This window comes from Nannobrachium achirus (genome assembly GCF_963921795.1).
Source record: "Nannobrachium achirus genome assembly, chromosome: 20".
Lineage (NCBI taxonomy): Eukaryota > Metazoa > Chordata > Actinopteri > Myctophiformes > Myctophidae > Nannobrachium > Nannobrachium achirus.
The window spans coordinates 30,003,456-30,024,012 of NC_137827.1; the positions used below are offsets into that span (position 1 = coordinate 30,003,456).

Below are 20,557 nucleotides of genomic sequence, written 5' to 3' on the forward strand. Positions count from 1 at the left end.
ATTCCATTAATGGACTCGCCGATGCCAATGGGGCGAGCCGAGGGCCGGGTTACCAAATATGGAGAGGGGCGCACTTCGACAGCCACCTTCAGGGGGCTCGGCTCGCAGCCCCATCTCACGGACACTTGTCAGAGTATAAATTGTTGCGTCCTGACTTTTCGCCACCCCTGGTTTTATTCTCAAGATCCGGCGCCCGGTGCTGAACTGCTGGTGAGTAGGCTAGTCTATAGAGCACTGCGGTTCCCAAACATGGGTCGGGACTCATTTGTGGGTCTCGGACACATTTTTGCTTCCTACATTTTTAGTTTTTAATCATTATTTCAAAACTAAAAAAAAAAAAAAAACATTACCAAAAAAGCGTTTTTTTTTTCCTTCAAGAAATGCAATGATTTATCTAAGTAATTTTACGAGTAAATAAAAGAAAAATCTAAGAAATTCCATAATAGAAAACAAATATGTTTAAGGGGTAGTGAAAATAGCCGATCTACAAGCTCACAAGGCTGTGCGAATAAGCCAGTTGTTAGCTTGTAGATCTGCTATTTTCACTAGTTTGGGTCCCACGTCTAATTTCTCTTTTGGGTCAAGGCTCAAAAGTTTGGGAACCACTGGCCGAGAGGATACGCATTGAGGAATTGAATATTAAATTGCCATCGTTAACCAGAGGAGTTTACCATACGATGATGGATAACTTTTTTTCTTTCTTTCTTTTTAATGACTACGGTTCCACTAGAAAGCTTTTGACTAACCAAATGTCATCGAACGACTCTGTGACAGAACAGACCGTTAACAGTCACGTTATGGTCAATCAGCTTAGCTTGCTTTCATTCAGGGATCATGGCTTGTGATTGATGTGTCATATTTAAATGATAGCCTACTTCATACATACCAATCTGGTTATCCACACATAAATGCATTTCTTGACATACACTGCAGTTGAGCATGAATGTTTTCTGAAATATAGAGCTAACCTAGCTATAGCTTATCAATAGTCCTTATTGTTGCAGTCCAGTAGCCTTTTTATTTGTGAAAGGGCACTGATTGAACTAAAATAACCCCTAAAGCCAGGCTTACTGGTTTCTTTGTGTGTGTGTGTGTGTGTGTGTGTGTGTGTGTGTGTGTGTGTGTGTGTGTGTGTGTGTGTGTGTGTGTGTGTGTGTGTGTGTGTGTGTCAACAGAACTGACACAATGTGTGACGACGAGGAAACTACAGCTCTAGTGTGTGACAACGGCTCCGGCCTGGTCAAGGCAGGGTTCGCAGGAGATGATGCACCGCGCGCCGTCTTCCCCTCCATCGTCGGTCGCCCCCGTCACCAGGTATAGGCCTAACATAAGCAATGTAGGTTGTAGGCCAGGGGTCTTCAACGTTTTCAGGCCAAGGTCCCCTTGGTATTTTTGGTAAAAGTTATCCTCAGAATAGGGATGCAAGGGTTAAAGGTTTTTAATTGCAAATACTAGCCTATCACTCAAGGATTTGGTCGCCCCCCTGTAGTAACTCTGAGGACCCACTAGGGGTCCCAGACCCCCTGTTGAAGACCCCTGTTTTAGGCCTATGCCTTTGTTTTTTGCCAACCGATTTGTTACCATGTCAACACCACAATAATGCAACGGTGGTAATCACATGTCCGGTGATGCACTTATCGTATGAAGCATTATGATCTTTGTGTGTTGTCAGGGTGTCATGGTTGGTATGGGTCAGAAAGATTCCTACGTCGGTGACGAGGCTCAGAGCAAGAGAGGCATCCTGACCCTAAAGTACCCCATCGAGCACGGCATCATCACCAACTGGGACGACATGGAGAAGATCTGGCACCACAGCTTCTACAACGAGCTGAGAGTGGCCCCTGAGGAGCACCCCACCCTGCTGACCGAGGCTCCCCTGAACCCCAAGGCCAACAGGGAGAAGATGACCCAGATCATGTTCGAGACGTTCAATGTCCCCGCTATGTACGTCGCCATCCAGGCCGTGCTGTCGCTGTACGCTTCTGGACGTACCACAGGTGTGTATGAGATATGAGATATATTCTTTGGCTTTTAAATAATATATTATGACATGACTCAATTTGAACGAATGGATTAATGAGTGTGAACGTTTATTTGCCATGTCCAGGTATTGTCTTGGACTCTGGAGATGGTGTGACCCACAACGTGCCTATCTACGAGGGTTATGCTCTGCCCCATGCCATCATGCGTCTGGATCTGGCCGGTCGCGACCTCACAGACTATCTCATGAAGATCCTCACTGAGCGTGGATACTCTTTCGTCACCACCGGTAGGCAAAAGCAGCAATGCAGCCAGAACAAGACACGCGTGTTACACCATTACAACCGTTATGCACGATCGATCAGTCCTGCCAGAGTCTATATTTTCACATACATTTAACATTTAGGGCTCCTGTCTGTCCTACACATAGGCTATTTTAACCCAGTGCTTCTCACTGTGGTCTGGGCCTCCTTGAGGGGGTTCCAGGGCGTCCCCAGCATAAGTAGTAGAATAACAAATACACTTTAATATTTGGCTATTCAAAAATAGCTGATCTACAATCTCACAATGCATCACATTGTGATGCGCTATGAGCTTGTAAACCATCTATTTTCGAAACGTTGTGGAATTTTGGGGGTCCCTTGCACAAATTATTTTCAGATTAGGGTCCACTGCCAAATATTAGGCTACATATCAATGTAGGCGTCCATTGTTTTTGCCTACACATGTGGCACTTTTATCTGACAACGTTCCAATCTGATACCACCAGCTGAGCGTGAGATCGTGCGTGACATCAAGGAGAAGCTGTGCTACGTCGCACTGGACTTTGAGAACGAGATGGCCACCGCCGCTTCCTCCTCTTCTCTGGAAAAGAGCTACGAGTTGCCCGACGGCCAAGTCATCACCATCGGCAACGAGCGTTTCCGCTGTCCTGAGACCCTCTTCCAGCCATCATTCATTGGTGCGTAAAATACGAGCTCTTTCCTAGAATGTTTTTTTACGCACGGTTATATATTTCAGCGCTGCATGAGTCGCGCAGACTAAACTCTATCATCACCTACAGTACACTTTGGGTAGAAATAGGATAAGCAAATCGTTGAGGGGGTTCCTTAGCAGCATGCAAAGCTGTAGCTTTGATTTGTTGACATTTGCTCCTTGGAGCGCAGCTGTTCATGGGAGCTGTCCATTTCAGCACCTGTGTTGCTGCCAGTGCGCGTGCATGTGGCCACCTGTTTTACAATGATGCAAATGTGCCCTTTGCTGTGAGGGTAAAACAGTGTAGGAACTGAGATGTCCATTGTTTCTAGGTATGGAATCTGCTGGCATTCATGAGACCACTTACAATAGTATTATGAAGTGTGACATCGACATCCGTAAGGACCTTTACGCCAACAACGTGATGTCAGGAGGTACAACCATGTACCCTGGTATCGCTGACCGTATGCAGAAAGAGATCACCGCCCTGGCCCCCAGCACCATGAAAATTAAGGTAATGCATTTTGATATAATTTGTTTTTAATGGTATGTATGTCTTGTCTTCTATATCGTCGTTGTTGGGTGGAAACCTTGTATGTCCAAAACTGTTTTTTATTTATCATTTTAAAAATAATCTAGTGAAAATAACCGATCTACAAGCACACAATGCCTCGCGCAGCGAGGCGTTATGTGCTTGTAGATCTGCTGTTTTCACTACTTTTGTGCGACAGCCTTGTATGTTGAAGCAGGGCTTTTCTTTACGAAAAAATTTACAAATTTGAAACTTGGAGATACGAGGTTTCTGCCTGACAGTGACGATATTGTCTTTAATCATTTGTCTAATCCTTAGTGAATGTGCATGTATCCAGGGTCCTCACAGTTTTTCCCCCCTTGTGTTTACTAGATCATAGCTCCCCCTGAGAGGAAGTACTCTGTGTGGATTGGAGGCTCCATCCTGGCCTCTCTGTCCACCTTCCAGCAGATGTGGATCAGCAAGCAGGAGTATGATGAGGCTGGTCCCTCAATCGTCCACAGGAAGTGCTTCTAAAGACTGAACTTCTCCTCCCATTTTATCTCCTTCCTTGCAAAACCAACTTATTGGTCTACTGCCCCAAAGCTGCCATTCGTGTTGTCGTCAATTATCAGTGTTTGTTTACACTCAAAAGTGCAATTTTTATGTGGATACTGTATGTATAGCTTTTTAAATAAATGAGACCCGGGACTTGCAAAACATTTCCTACCTTTTGAATTCTAACCAGAAAATATGGGGTTGGCTTTGGGTTGTTTCCGATTTTAAGAAGAGTATTCACAAAATAGTAGAGTTATAAACATAGCAATAATAGTTTATAAACATCTCTTTCACTTTGCATGTGTGAACCTCTCTGTCCTTCCTGTGTCCGTGGAAAAAGATTACTGTGAGCGGAGAAGATAAGCCACCTTATGAGAAATTAACTGCACATACTTTCATTGAGTGAAAACACAAGGGCGGTCACGTGACAAGTAATCCAACCTGAGAGAACAGGTATATGCCAAAGAGTAATTTATACTCCACGTGGACTGTGTTGTTTATCAAAAATAAATTGTATATCAGTTATTTTCGGTCAGTAGTAGGTTATAAATTATGTTTAAGCAATCAACAAACAGACTAGGCTATGGCAATTGTGTGTGTGTGTGTGTGTGTGTGTGTGTGTGTGTGTGTGTGTGTGTGTGTGTGTGTGTGTGTGTGTGTGTGTGTACAGGGACATACACACACAGTAGGCTATAAGGTGTATTTTACATGAATTTTAACTTCACACAGTGACGCATTGTATTTGAGGTTGTTATTATTATTATTATCAGATATACAGCACACACATGGGTCTAATTTTAGTGTACACACACGCGTGCACAGTGCGGTGTAATGATGAGTTGATCATATCTCTCTCTGGGCAATCCATACAGGGCGGAGTCTACGTTGCTTCTATTTTTAAAGCCACGCTCACAGACAGACAGGAGGCAGGCGGTGGGCTGGGCTGCAGTGTAAAGCGATTAACAACTCGGATGCTTCTCTCACTCAGTCACTGTATCCAGAGCATCATTTTTGCCTGAGGTGGAAACGGCAGCCTCGCCGGCCAGCCCATCCAGCAGCCTGCTGCGACATATCGACAGATGCCGCTAAGCACGCAAGGATGTCTGGTGCAATAGCCCTACTCACGATTTTATAAAGGTGTGCACAGCTACTGTAGCCCATGCCTCGGCCTCTGTTAAAAATAAACACCCTTTGTCCAATATAATTATTACAATCGTTGATAGACATCTTGACCTTTGAGCTCCTGGCATGATTCGGTCCTCAAGCCTTAGTGTGTAGGCCTGCCTGCCCCATAGGCATTAGTTCAGGTCCAGCTAGGCTCAGTCGCCTCTAATACCTCTATATTGTTTAAAACCACAAAGACACCCATTGCGGTGCACTGAGCTTATTTTCTTCTTCTTTTTAATACCGATTAATCCCGAGACGCCGATGAACACCGAATATTGAAAATGAGAAACCCTGGCGTCCCCTGGCCACGCGCCACCAACCTGTCTGCGCCGTGACGCAGGGCTGGGTGGGGGGACCTACAACTGGGAGGTGGGTGGGGGGACCTACTACTTAAAGGCGGATTAACGCTGGCAAGACATTAAATCCAAACCTCCCTCCATCCAGACGCAGCGCTCTCGCCCATCAACCTGATCTGAAGATCGAAAAAAGGAGGGCTTATAGTGATCAGCCCCCTTCAGACTCCCATGACAAGGAAAAGTGTGGCGACGTCGCGCGGGCGCTCGGCAGACACGGCAGCAGCAGCAGAACGCTCACTTGCCCTCGCGCTCTCGCCACAGGCTGCACGCACTGCACAGAGACGCGCGGAGAGGAGGAGGAGGCGGACGGCAGCCCGAGCATCGCCTCGCTCTCCATGCATTTTCTAGATAAGATCGGACGTGCAGGAGACTGACAGCAACGAAGAGGGGAGAGAGACGGGACGAGGAATTTTAAACATTTTCGGAGGATTTTGAGCAGAGTGCCGTTGTGCCCTCGTCTTCTCCGGATGATCAGAAATGGGGGAATGGACTATACTAGAGAGGCTCCTGGAGGCTGCTGTTCAGCAGCACTCTACTATGATAGGAAGGTAAGGAAAAAAAAGAGAGATGAATCCTATCCCAACACCGACAACACCTGAAGAAATGCAGCAGCCTCCAGGATCGTCTTTAGCATGGTTCCTATTCCCCCATTTCTGTGTTGTGGATTTTTCTCTTCTTTCACAGGTTTTTTTTCCTTCTTCCCTGCTGTGAGACCCAACTAATCCAACTAACAGCTGTCTCTTTATGACCCGGGATGCTGCTGCTGAAAACTAAATCACCCTAACCTAAACTAAAACACCATGTGCCATCCATCGATTCATTTATCCATCCATTCATTCTTGTTGTGGTGCTTGAGTGAGGGTCGTGCACTTTAGGAGGGGGAGAGAGCTGGCGTTTACCATCCATTCCATTAGCCTAACAAGCTCAAAACACGATAGTCACACAGAGCAATTACACATAGCGTCCGTGCCCATTACAAATAGCTATTTCAAACTCGAAATCATACTTGAGGGCTTAAGCACATCGACACCACGTAAGAGTCATCGAAACAAAACAAAAATCAACACGGTAAGAAACACATAGCATCCACAGAGTGGAGCGTCTGATTTCAGCACCGGACAGCTCCCCACATCCAACACGCCAGCTCAGGACTCCGCTGAGCGCATGAGCCGCATAACGGCAGCAGCACAGTTGAAATTCAAATATTTACCAATAACACATATTTGCACCCTTATTTTCACATTGTTTGTTATGCTTGCTTTTTAGGATCCTACTAACTGTGGTGGTCATCTTCCGGATTCTTATCGTAGCAATAGTTGGAGAGACTGTCTATGATGACGAGCAAACCATGTTTGTTTGTAACACCTTGCAACCGGGCTGCAACCAGGCATGCTACGACAAGGCATTTCCCATTTCACACATTAGATATTGGGTTTTCCAGATCATCATGGTATGCACTCCGAGTCTCTGCTTCATCACGTACTCGGTGCACCAGTCGGCCAAGCAGAAGGAGCGACGCTACTCGACTGTCTATTTGACTCTGGACAAGGCCGACACAGATTCAGTGAAAGATAGTAAAAAGGCAGTGAATAAAAACGCTATTGTTAACGGAGTACTTCAGAACACAGAGAACTCCACCAAAGAAGCCGATCCCGACTGTTTGGAAGTTAAAGAGATGCCCAGTTCGGCCATGAGAACTACTAAGTCCAAAATGAGGCGACAGGAGGGTATCTCGAGATTTTACATCATTCAAGTGGTTTTCAGAAACGCCCTGGAAATAGGCTTTTTGGTGGGTCAATACTTCTTGTATGGATTCAACGTCCCGTCGGTGTACGAATGTGATCGATACCCCTGCATAAAAGATGTCGAATGCTACGTCTCCAGACCCACGGAGAAAACAGTTTTTCTGGTGTTCATGTTCGCGGTCAGTGGGTTTTGCGTGGTTCTGAACCTGGCAGAACTCAATCATCTGGGGTGGAGGAAAATCAAAACGGCTGTCCGCGGCGTGCAGGCTCGGAGGAAGTCCATCTATGAGATCAGAAACAAGGACTTGCCGAGAATGAGTGTGCCTAATTTTGGCCGCACTCAGTCCAGCGACTCTGCTTATGTGTGACACATGGGGAGGGATGCCAGAAACGAGACAATGTTGCAGTGAGAGAGAGAGAGAGAGAGAGAGAGAGAGAGAGAGAGAGAGAGAGAGAGAGAAGTGGAAAACCCCCTGATGGACATGATGGACAGCTCCGCACGCCTGATCCGTGTTATGACTTAAGAGTGGGCAGATTTTTCATTTTGGTTTGTCTTTTAAGGACTTCATGGCAAGCGTGGGATTACACGTTTGTTTACTTATTTATTATTGCACTGATGCAACTTTTTAGTAACCTTTATACTCTGTAAAGCGCTAAATGGAGACCATGTTGACGTGTTCACGTATTTACTCTTTGTTGGGCTGTTACTACTGTACTTGAAGAGAGTAAATGCAAATTGCACTAAAGAGGTGAACACTTGAGAGCCAAACCTAACCCAAGATGTGCTATTTATTGACGGTGTTTTTAAAATGTGTGTGTGTTTTTTTCCCACCGATTTTTGACACCAACCTATTTAAGTGACAACATGAGGTTGAGGGGGGGAAAAAATCTACCATCCAGATTTATATATGCATAGATATATAAATCAATTATGACTATGGATCGATCGACCTAGTTAAAATACATCAGCGTCATTCATGTTTTTAGTTGCCTGTGTTGCACCACTGACCTTAACATATGTATAACCATTCCATTGCTATAATAGCTGACTTGCAAAACAGTATCCGGTGGATTTGCTGCAAAAACGCTAACGTCTGTGACTTCTTTAATTTATGACACACCAAAGCGCCCACTGCTTTCATTTGTGAAAAAGTGTTTTTCTTGCTTTTGTGTAATCAAGTGCCATACTTGTATATAAACATAATATATGTATACATATAAATATATAAATATATGATATTATTCATCATGAAAGCTAATTCCCTGCTTGGATTATGCTAAATGCCGCCCAATTTTCATTTGCTTTAAATGTATTTGTTGTGATTTAAATGGAAAGGATATAAGATTTTCTCTATTTTATTTTGCAAATGACATGGAAAAGAAATGAAGTGCTAGTCTTTTTTTATATTCAAGAAGGAAATGTCTCTCCACAATCAAAACTGATCTAAACTCAAAAATAGCACAAATTGACATTTTTAAACAAAGAATGGGCAATAAAGATCTGCTCTGGTGCTACAGTTTTTCATAGGACGGTTTTAAATGTAACCAAAAACAGACCAGAAAAAAACAAACATCGTTTTCTGTCTAAAATAAAAGTGGGATTCATGTACACCAGAAACGTGTGCGGTGCAATGTTTTTGTGTCTGCTGTGCTTGTGCTACTGCATGTGTGTGGAGTGCCAGTGTGTGAGTTTTGGCTTGGTGCAGTGAAGACATTAGCCACACCCACTCTGTTGTGCTACTCCAAGAGAGGAACCCCTCCCAGTGCAGGAGACAAGGTGATCAGGATCTCATCACTTGGTGCTACTATGCAGCTGCAGTGTATTTCTATGGGCCTTCTGCTTCCATGAGACACATCAATAGTTTGTGGTCCATAATGTGTGGCCTGAGGGGACTGCTATATGACATGCACCCTGACCAACGAGGCCCCTCAGTTGCTGTGGTGGTCTCATGGTTACTTTGTAGTTTGTGACTTTGACCAGAGAGAGAGAGAGACTACACCCATATACACTGCAGGAATGACAGATAGATAGTTTATCTTTATGCCAAATACTGTGGGAGTTGCCCATTCTGAAGCTCTGTTCATTTGAGAAGGAAGGAGGAAGGCGAGAGCTTAGCCCAGACAGAGGGGAGAAGGTTGTTCTTGAAGGTCAGAGAGAGAAAAGGGAAGCGGAGAAAAAAACAGACAAAGTGCTGAACTATATGCCCACACTGGGGAGCCAGAGAGAGAGAGAGAGAGAGAGAGAGAGAGAGAGAGAGAGAGAGAGAGGGTTGTTCGGGGCTGACCATCCAGGGGAGGGCAGGATGCTTGATGCTTCCCGTGCCAGGATGACTCTGCAAAGTCTGGAGAAATCGAAGAGCAGCTACAGCGATGCATCCATGTCCAACTCAGCAGGGACTTTAGATTTCTCCCAAACTTGAGAACTTCCGGAGAGAGATCCGGAGAGAGAGAGGGAAAGAGAGGGAGAGAAGCAGTTTGTCAACTTGCAATGATGCATTGCAGTCTTTTTTTCTCTGTCATTGTCTCCTCCTCTTTCTCCCTCCCTTATTCCTTCTTACTTACTGCAGTCTCAATTTTCTCCTCCCATGGCTCATAGCTCTCAGTTCTGTTCTGTTTATTTTGCAGCTGGTAAATTACTGCACAGGGCCAAAGAAAGTGAGTTTAGCTATAGGCCTTCTTTGGACCAAACCTCCAACAGTGTTATAGCCCGGATAACTGAGGGGTGTTTATAGAAGGAGCAGAAATATGTTTTGTTTCAAAGTATCCCAATGTACTCTGGACATACTGTAAATAATTTAAGCACAGTAGCTTTAATTCACCATCACGCTCTAACTGTAGTTTTTCCTGCTACAGGAAACCTGGTTTCATATCTACATCTAAATGCCAAAATTATTGGGTTATGTATGAATGCAATTATGCATGCTGTGGTGCATTTACATCATGTGAGCATCAGAGGGCTCAGTTAGATACCACACTGTACCTGTGTATTTGGACAGACAGTTAAATCTGAATTGAGCCATTTGTAATTCTGAGAGTGTACTAATATAACCAAATGTTACATTTGAGCACATTCAGGTTTACATTAACACTCAGGATGTTACAGTGTGCACACACCAGTTCTCACATTAAAGGCAGATGACAGGTCTTGTATTTGTTTCCATACTGGGCTGGCCTAGGCAAAAGGAAGTTGAAGATGGTGGCCTGCATTGGAGGTGCACCATAAAAACTACTCCCCACACACCCACCTGCCAGTCTTCACAAACACTCACACACTCAAATGTTAGGGTGCTTTTAATTAGCCATAGAAACAAGTCAAATAGCTTTAATACTGTGTCTGTGAGTCTTTGTAATCATGAGACCAGGGTTTACGAGAGAAAGGGAGGGAGGGAGCAATGGTTGGTTTGATAAAGGTAGGTGGCATCTCCCACAGTTCAGGTTTGCACAACTAAAACAAACGAGACACGCTATTATAAACTGCATTTATATACTGGCCTTGTCTATACAGACAATAGCAGAACAATGCAGGCAGTGTTGGAGCTATTTTGTGTGCAAGGCAAAAGGCAGGTTTTTTAAAGCCAAGTTTTAGCCCTTAATCTCATTTATTGAGCAGAGACACCCCATGATTAGGGCAAAAGTCTTATTCCTGGCTTTGCTGGTAGTCAACTCATAAAGGAGCTGTTGAGTTTGTTTTTAATGTGTAACCTGGACAAATGCAATGTATAGAGCAGCGAAGTCATGACGTGACTCGCTCATCCCAAGTACCATACTAGTAGGCTTAAGCACATCGACACCACGTAAGAGTCTTCGAAACAAAACAAAAATCAACACGGTAAGAAACACATAGCATCCACAGAGTGGAGCGTCTGATTTCAGCACCGGACAGCTCCCCACATCCAACACCAAGTAATTTCTCTATGGAGAATAACATTGGGTCATCTTAAAATCGTCTCATATAAGCACAAAAAACGTGAACCAGGTACGATGGGTAAATGACGTCAAACTTCATCCTCCATATTTCAGGAAAGCATTTCAAAATGTTTACTTTCTTAGTAGTAAGATAAAGTTAGCCTAGTGTTAGACCAATCTGGGAACTAAATCAAAATCAATAGCTTTCTTCACAAATGTGTTCATAAAGGTGTCTACTATCACCTCTGAACTTTCTCAACCACAACTCCATTCGGAAACTTTGTGGGAGCCAATCAAAGTTGGAGGTATCGGGATGCCCGGGATTAAAGGGGATAAAATAAAATAAATGGCCAATATGAGCATATGGGGTGTATAATTAGGGTATTTTTGGGCTGCTGAATCCATTCCAACCATTAATTTTCAGTTAAAATGACTCCTTAGCCATAAAATAGGCCTAATTGGCTAAGGCTTAGCCAATCATGTCATTCGAGTTCACATGTGTCCTGTTAGTCCCTATGTTTTAAACCCTTTTGAGTGTTCCTTGTCAGATTGTGGATGGAGAAGAACGCCTGCACACTGTTTATATGCTCCAAAAAACTTACTTTTATTATAGGCAACTGCAATGTTTCGACTTTACGTCTTCATCAGGCAATGAGGAATTTGATGTTAAGCCTTTCCTCTAGCTTATATTTGTAGTTTCCCCTTATTCCCTCATTGGTACTTCTAGGCCGATTCTCAAAAGCCATTTAGTGGTCTTGAGCAGTGGTTCTCAACCTGTGGGTCGGGACCCCCAGTGGGGTCCCCAAATTATGTTGGGGGGTCCCCAGATGATTAATGTAATGTGCAACATTGTTTTCTCACTCAACAGTAAACAAACCGACATAAAGTTTAAGTGCAATTAGGGTATATCTACACATTTCTAAAGTGACAATTTAGGACTTTTTAATACCTCTAAAATGACAAATTAAACATTGGCCAAATTGTCAAATATTAGAGGCAGAAATTGTGAAAATAGCCGATCTACATGCTCACAACGCCTCGCGTTGCGAGGAGCATGTAGATCTGCTATTTTCACAATAGAACAGTGTTATACAAAATGTAATTCCTCAACTCTTAGTGCTCGTCAGGGTGGGGGGTCCCCAGTTAAAATATGAATATTTTGGGGGTCACGGCCTGAAAAGGTTGAGAACCACTGGTCTAGAGATCAGCCTACCGATTCCCCTGTGCAGAAGGTCCCCGGTTCAAATTTGACCAGGGACACTCACCCTATCATGGATAGGCCTAAACACCTAATCATGTCATGTTGATTATTTTGTTGTTTTTGTACTTTATTTGAAAACTTTAACTTTTTTTAAGACTAAAGGTTTTAACGTTTTGTATATTTATCTTATTGTTCATAACATGTACTCCTTCATTGATACACTGTATGTAAGTAAGGTCTTTTATAAAATACTCTTTTGAGGGGTGGAGCTATGTATCCAGTCCCTGTGATTGGAGTAGGGTGGTTTGAGCACCACCCTACTCCCAGGTGTAATGCCTTACCACCAATTAATGGTCCTTTATATAAGGGGTTCTTTGTCTGTTACTACAACTTTTGCCTGATGAAGACGAAACGTTGCAGTTGCCTATAATAAAAGTAAGTTTTTTGGAGCATATAAACAGTGTGCGGGCGTTCTTCTCCATCCATTATCTGAATACCTTGATGTCCAGCACCTGGCCTGAATATAGGCTTGAGATGTGCACACAATCTTGTCTATGAACCTTGTCAGATTGTATCATGTTATCCTGTGTGTCATGATGTGCGCTTACCCGCCTGATGTCCCACAAGCTGAAGGGTCAGATTGTTCTTATTGGTAACCACATATTATATATTTTTTTTGTACTTGACTGGGTTTTAGATTAGTATTATTGTTTTTGTACTTGATTGGGTTTTAGATTAGTATTAACGTTTACTGTACTTGATTGGGTGTTAGATTTGACTAATGTAAAATAGAAAAGCCTCCTGTGGACAGGTGATGAGAATTAGTACTTGTGCTAAAATCACTTATATCAATGCATCTGGTTCGTCCAATGTGATTGTGATGTCCATATTCAAATAAATAAAACATAACATAACATAACATAACATCTTGAATAGTTTTCATGAATTCAAACCCTACTCCAACCATTTTTTTAATTGGCAATATTATATGGCCAAGGGGTAATTTCTACTGCTAACTAATGGTTGGAATGGATTCAGCACCCCCAAAATACCCTAATTACACAACCTCATACGCTCATATTGGCCATTTTTTATTTTTCCCCCTTTAATCCCAGGCCCTCGGGATACCCCCAACTTTGATTGGCTCCCACAGTTTCCGAAGGGAGTTGTGATTGAGAAAGTTCAGAGGTGATAGTAGACACGTTTATGAACACATTTGTGAAGAAAGCTATTGATTTAGATTTAGTTCCCAGATTGGTCTAACACTCTGCTAACTGTCCCTTAGGTAATATTTGACAATATTATTTTATTTTTTATAGTATGTAGATTACTTTTGACACAATAATTGTCTTGTTTTTCTTTATTTTTCTTTAGAATTATATGAAGACTGGTTGAAAAGTGGTGAAGTCAAATTGTCACTTTAGAAATGTGCTAATATACCCTGTATATACACTTACATTGTATGTTTACTGTTGAGTGTTGCACATGAAGCAAATCATCTGGGGTCGCGACTGAGGGTCCCGGCCCACAGTTTGAGAACTACTGCTGTAAATGAGTTTTACCTTAATCTCTGACCCCTGCTTAATACAGTGACAGTTTAAACTCCGGGTATGAGTCCATTGGGAGCCAGGGGAGACAGTGGTTTTATCAGTGTGACATCACCAGTACATTAACGAGCCAGAGAGTGAGCAATGAACCCATAAATAGAGTGAGTGCAATGAACCCATAAATGAAAAATGAAAAACAATGTAGCAGTGGCTACTTTACTTAAGTACAAGTAATGTAGAAATACTCTGTTATAAGTCCTGCATTCAAAATGCTACTCGAGTACAAAAGTACAAAATATTGGCATATATGGGTCGGCAACCTTTTTGACACTTAGTGCCAAGTTTTCATTTTCTTGATAGTCAGTGTGCCATATCAATATTAAGTTTAATTATGAATATTTCGAACTGATTGTCCATAGGCTATACAAACCCTAACCCTATACTTATGTTTTTACATTTTCTTTCACATCAGGATGTAAATATCATTAGATTCGCAATAACCCACCTATCTCCCAGACTGCCTCTCCAGTCAGAGTTAGGAGTTTGAATGAATGTAATTTGTATATAGATGTGAGGGGACTTAAAGAAGCTATAGTCAACTTCTTCTTGAAAAACGGATGCTAAAATAAAAATAATGTTTCAGAAATATTTTATAAAAAAATAAGCTTCATATATGTGTTTCTATTCAAAAATGACCACAAAAAGTGTAAAATAATGATAAAATAATCATTTTGGCCATTGTCAGGCTGACACTTTGTTTACATTCTAGTCTATAGACTAGCATGTAAACAAAGTGTCTGCCCTACAATGAAAAAGTTGACTATAGCTCCTTTAATTTAACTGACTAATATTTGGAATATTTAATTTTAAAAGAAAGAATCACACCCGTGTGAACTGAGCGGTGGTCGTGGAGGCTGTGCAACAGCACTACTGGGTGGGTGCAGCGGGGTTAGTGTGCTTTACAATGCTGTAGTTTCTTCACACACTCTAATTTATTTGACCCTAAAACATTCAGTTTGTTAATAATAATAATAATACTTGACCACACATGCTGACCCACCCTTCCCCCCTGTGTGTGTGTGTGTGTGTGTGTGTGTGTGTGTGTGTGTGTGTGTGTGTGTGTGTGTGTGTGTGTGTGTGTGTGTGTGTGTGTGTGTGTGTGTGTGTGTGTGTGTGTGTGTGTGTGTGTGTGTGTGTGTGTGTGTGTGCGTGCGTGCGTGCGTGCGTGCGTGCGTGAACAACAGCGCCCCTCCCTTAACATGTGTGGTCAGAAAAGCTACTGCAGGCTTGAGGCTACATACACGGACGGCCGGACGGCCGGACGGATACCCACACACACGGCCACGTATAGGAGACGGTGTGACCACCGCTCAAAAACCTCTCTCATATAGTGTGCCAGTGATTACCCTCCCCTGTACCAATGTTGGCACCCATGCCGAAGGTTGCCTAGAATGCCTACCCCTGATTTAAACATTCAGACTTATACAGGTTTAATATACTCAAGTCAATTTAGCCCATATCAAAAAAGTGTTTTCCTTCTAACAAAGAAAGACAGCTTTTTCATTATAAAGTATGTCATGAATTATACTGTATCTAACCTTTTTTGTTTGTCTTTTTGCTTGCTATCAGAAGTACTATCAGTTCCTTGGTTATTGTCCCACAATTCAAATTCAATGTTTCCCAGGCAAACATATATTTTCTCTTTTGGGTCTCGAGCTAAACAGTTTGGGAACTACTGCTGTAGTGTATAGACTAATTTCACCTGTTCATTTTCCTTCATAATTCTTTCTACAAAAAGGGATGGCATGTCCCATTATCCTGTGAATTTGAAGAAATCTTAACAGGCCATAAATATAAGTCCTTACTGTTATTCTATCCACTTGGGTCCACTTGGTTCCATTTGTACTCTCTCAGAGTTACAAACACAGAGGATTTGACAGTGTAGTGAATGTAGTGATGGTACAGTGATGGCTTCCTGGCTGGCATCAGTGACTGATGCACCTGGAACTCTAACATCCTTTTTTATGATCCATCTTGGCATCCGCCTTACATCATGCTGACATCTCCACTAGATTAAAAAGTTAGGTGGGGGACAATTGAATTTCACAAAGATCACAAGACCCAGATCATATCACTCCTACAGGACTGTAAGGCATTCAGCACAAAGTACATCAACGATCATTTATGTTGTTAAGTTGTACATAATGACTAATCTTCAGTTTCCTCACTGCCAGGCATTGCGATTTCATGTACACGCCAATGAGCAACACAGCCAAACGTGTGGATAGCTCTCCTCCAAAAATGGTTCAAAATGGCCTGGCAGCCCTGCAATACTGTTCTTTTGGTGTTCACCTTTGTTGCTTGGAGCATTGAATGATTGCACTCTCCCACAGTAATAAGGTAAAGAAAAAACAACACATATTGGCCATTTCTAACTTTGTTCATTTTAAGCTCAGTGTCAGGGAAGCCCAAAACGAAATAATGCTAGAACTTTCCCCTGTGAATGAACCCCTACAATCCTCCTACAACAATGTGAAATGGAAATGCTGTCTCTAGGGGAGCACTGCCTTAATTCTGCCTATTGCACAGATTAATGCATGCAAAAGGTGTGAAAGAAAGAAAGAAAGAAAGAAAGAAAAACATCTCTTTAATCTGCTCAGAAGAACCTATGAAATGGTGTTACTGCAGCAGCACATGCTGTACAGTATATGCCCAGCATAACATTGTAAAGCTGTGCACAGACAAGGCATGACAGAGGCATGATATGGCATAGGCAGATGTGGCAGACGTTCAAACAGAGAGCTGTAGAAACAGAAACGGAATGTTTCCATGTGGAGGAGGATGAAAAGTATTGCATTTGCATATACTGAGTTTCTGCCTTCCTGTCTGCCCATGGGAACATCAGCATCCAGCCTGTTAGGGCTGTCATCTGCTTATCTCTGTCTTAAGGTGCCTCCACACCGAAAATACTACTCTTCTTCACCCCTCGGTTTGAAGAAGAGTCCCCTCCTGCGATTTCTGTCCTCCCAACTTCTCTCCATGAATGAAACTACTCATAGTTGACAAAGCCACAAAGGGCCAAGTGACTGAGCCAATGCAGTGAAATTTGGTTAGTCTGGTGCTGGGGCACAGATGGCTGGAACAGGGTGATTTGGTAGGCTGATTTGGTTGGCCAGGGCAGCAGAAGTAATAAAAAATAAACTATGAGACAGTCCTGATGCCAGATTAATTTCTGATCCATTTTTTGTTTTTAATATGACCTCTGGATTAAGAGCGTTAGTGGATTATGAATAGATTTGTCCAACCAAGGTTCACCATGGGACAGCCAGAACCTGTATAAGGACACATGCACCTGCACCAAATCAAAACATCCTTCATGTAACTTTGCCAGATTACACAGTAAAATCCGGTGTTTATTTATATATAAAGTTAATAGGAAGGGGAAAATATAACATTTATATTCATATTTATGAATAATTAATACATTCTTAATATAATTAAGTAGTGCATACATTTTTAACACTCAAGACACCAGACACTCAGGATTGTTAGTTATTCTTATCTCACCAGGTTTTTAATGTTTCCTTAGCCAGAAAGGAAGCACCAACTCTGCCTGGCAAACTAGTTTGTCATTAATGCAAAGTAGACACGGCCAGGCCATACTGCGGAAAAGCTTCCCTCTTGACGATTTCCTTTTTGTGCCATCCTCAATTCTCCTCCAGAGAGAGTGGGTCATTTGTGACACCCACATCTCTCCACTTCTCCTTACATGTCTACAATCCAACTTACCTCCTCTCTGCTCCTTAAAGGCTTGTAGCCTACTACAGACATTGCTCACTGCATAGCCTATCGACCGTGATAAATGTTTAAGTTCCGCACCATTGGACAGCCAATAAAAATCAGTGGCCGAGCAATGGTTAATCAGACACCCTGAGGTTCAGACACTCGCATGCATATAAAAGAGACAGCAAAGTCTGAATTAGAGTCAGATAGGAAAGATGTAAGTATAGAGATACATTTTGTATAACATGTTTAAACACAAAAAGAAAGAGGGGTATGAAATGAGAGCAATGCATAATTCTTTTAGGGGGAGGTGGCTTTTTGCCTTTATTGATTGTACAGTAGGTAGACAGGAAACATGGAGAGAGAGACGGGGAGTGACACGCAGCAAAGGCTGCCGGGATCGGGACTTGGACCCGTGATGCATTGTCAGAAATCAGAGCCTATATGGCAGGGGCAGGCAACCTTAGGCACGGGTGCCAACAATGGCACAGGGGTGGGTGATCACTGGCACAATGGGCAGTGTGAGAGGACTTTTATTTTAAAATCAAATATTTTTTAAACGCAGTAACATTAGGTAAAATTAGGTAAAATTAGGTAACATTAAATTATGTTACCTAATTCACAGCAAATTACATGCTGCACATAATTCTACAAGTACATTCATTGAAACTCTGAACTCAGGCTGGGTAGGGCGTCAGGGAAATAGGTAGATTATTGCTCCAAGTCTAATGATCGTTATAACAATGTACACTGACTATCTAGAAAACAAAAACATGGCACTTCATTTCAAAAATGTTGCTGACCCCTGCTATATGGTATGCACCTGGACCGCTGCCGGCACTCCAACTGCATACAGAGTTTGATCTTACAATATTGGCTACAATAGTACACACATGCTTTCAAAGAGAGAGAGAGTGAGCGAGAGAACTACAGTATGAATATCATAACTTTGATAATGAACGTTCTCCATCAGACTCCCTGGGGAGCAGGATATGATGCTGGTAATCTCTCCTCTGCCGCTGCTTGATGTAGTCCTCTTCTGGTCTATTTCACTGTGGTTTACCTCTGCACTCTGCTTGAACCAAACGTATTGCCGCTGGCTTTTCCCAGCTGTTATTTCCATGTTCTTTCTCTCCCTTTCTCACTCCCTTGTTCTCCCTTCCCTTTTCTCTGCCTCCAACAGTATAATTCTATTATCTTCTATTCTCTTCTCTTCTCTTCTCTCCTCTCCTGCTCTATTCTATTCTATTATATTCTATACTACACTTCTCTTTCGTTCCTGCTTATCTAATCTTGCTGCCTTCCACACCCCCTCTCCCACGTTTTCTGTTTTTCTTTTACCTCTCTGTCTGTCTCTCTCCACCCCCTCATCCTCTCCCCAATGTGACACCACTGTGGGTGTGAATCACGTGCCCGCTATCTTGCTGAGTCCAATAAGGAGGGGGTGAGGTCACACTTTCAGAGCTGACTTTCAGGGCTTTCAGCGTAGTGCTAGAAAGTAATGCTCTGAAACCTTGATTGTGTCTCAACACAAGAACCATGTGCGGTCAAGCTGAGGAATGGTATCTGCAGGTGGATAAACCACTTAAGCCCTATTTTAATACTTTGTCTTAAGGTCATGTGTGGCAAAAAGAACCAATCTACAATCATGTAGATCGCCTATTTTTGCTATTTTGTAATCCTTTTGGAAGATTTCTGCCTATAATGGGGACACAAGATTGAAAGTGGTTAAAGGTTAATCGAGCTTCTAGGTGTGTTGAGGTTGAAGGCACATTCAAGCACCATGTAGCTTCAAAACACCAATCAAGCTGGTCAAAAATGTCAAAGTTTCATTGACACCTGAAGACATCATCATCAACATCAGTGCATTGACAATAATTTTTTTTTAGCTCATTTTAATTCTCAATTCAAATCATTAACATTAACTCGGAGATTTTTGAGGGAGATATTTTTCAATGATCTGTAGTGAACACCTATTTAAACATTTGAATTCCTTTCATTTTCATGTTCAGCTGCCATGAGAAGTTTCTTTTAATAGTGTTAATTGTTCTATGTAGTCTCATTTCGCCTCCAGAACAAACACCCATGACAGAGCTTGCTTTTTGCTATACTGTATACTTATTTATGTAATTTCCTTTTGGTTGCTTGTGCATGTAAGATGTTTGGATAATTAAACCTTGGATCAAAATGTAAAATGTATCGTGCATCAAAACTAGGAGAGAAGATCTTTCATAGAACAGTCAGATCTCTGTGCATCTGGGAGACACGATGCAGATGGTAACTCTAACCCTGATTTGCCCAAGGGCATTAACCCACAAATACCTCCAACAGTGTGTCAGAATCCAGCCTCTATGGGCTGGGCTGTGTCAGGAGATTTGGGCAACATAGTACAGTAATCTACATACACATGCATAGATACTGTACACATGCACAGACATGCACACACACGCACGCACGCACGCACGCACGCACGCACGCACGCACACACAGCATCCACATGCTGACCGCATCACCCCCAGTGTTTTAATGGAGACAGGGTCTGTAGGGAAACATTTTGTAGCAAACGTATGCTGGAGTCGTTGTAAATGAGGCGTTAATTAGACTGAGAAATAGCAGTGTTAGTACCTCTATATGCATGCATGTTGTCTCTCTCTCTCTCTCTCTCTCTCTCTCTCTCTCTCTCTCCCTCTCTCTCTTATCACACACACACACGCACGCACGCACGCACGCACGCACACACACACACACACACACACACACACACACACACACACACACACACACACACACACACACACACACACACACACACACACACACACACACAC

General features: G+C 42.7%; 2 protein-coding genes across 3 annotated transcripts; both read left to right on the forward strand.

Annotated features, from left to right (window-relative positions):
- Positions 1-1,185: 1,185 nt before the first annotated feature.
- Positions 1,186-4,003, forward strand: LOC308305338 (actin, alpha cardiac muscle 1-like; the record flags this gene model as incomplete). Of its 2 annotated transcripts, none has more annotated exons than XM_080750113.1 (6): positions 1,186-1,314; positions 1,673-1,997; positions 2,108-2,269; positions 2,750-2,941; positions 3,288-3,469; positions 3,860-4,003. In XM_080750113.1, 6 exons carry the CDS (start codon positions 1,186-1,188, stop codon positions 4,001-4,003), a joined length of 1,134 nt encoding a protein of 377 aa, XP_080606239.1. The 2 variants fall into 2 exon arrangements, with proteins under 2 accessions (XP_080606239.1, XP_080606240.1); XM_080750114.1 differs by having other exon boundaries at positions 1,802-1,997.
- A 2,021-nt stretch (positions 4,004-6,024) lies between these two features.
- LOC308305273 (gap junction delta-2 protein) lies at positions 6,025-7,660 on the forward strand (the record flags this gene model as incomplete). The annotated part of the gene is made up of 2 exons (XM_080750037.1): positions 6,025-6,095; positions 6,814-7,660. 2 exons carry the CDS (start codon positions 6,025-6,027, stop codon positions 7,658-7,660), a joined length of 918 nt encoding a protein of 305 aa, XP_080606163.1.
- Between the last annotated feature and the right edge of the window lie 12,897 nt (positions 7,661-20,557).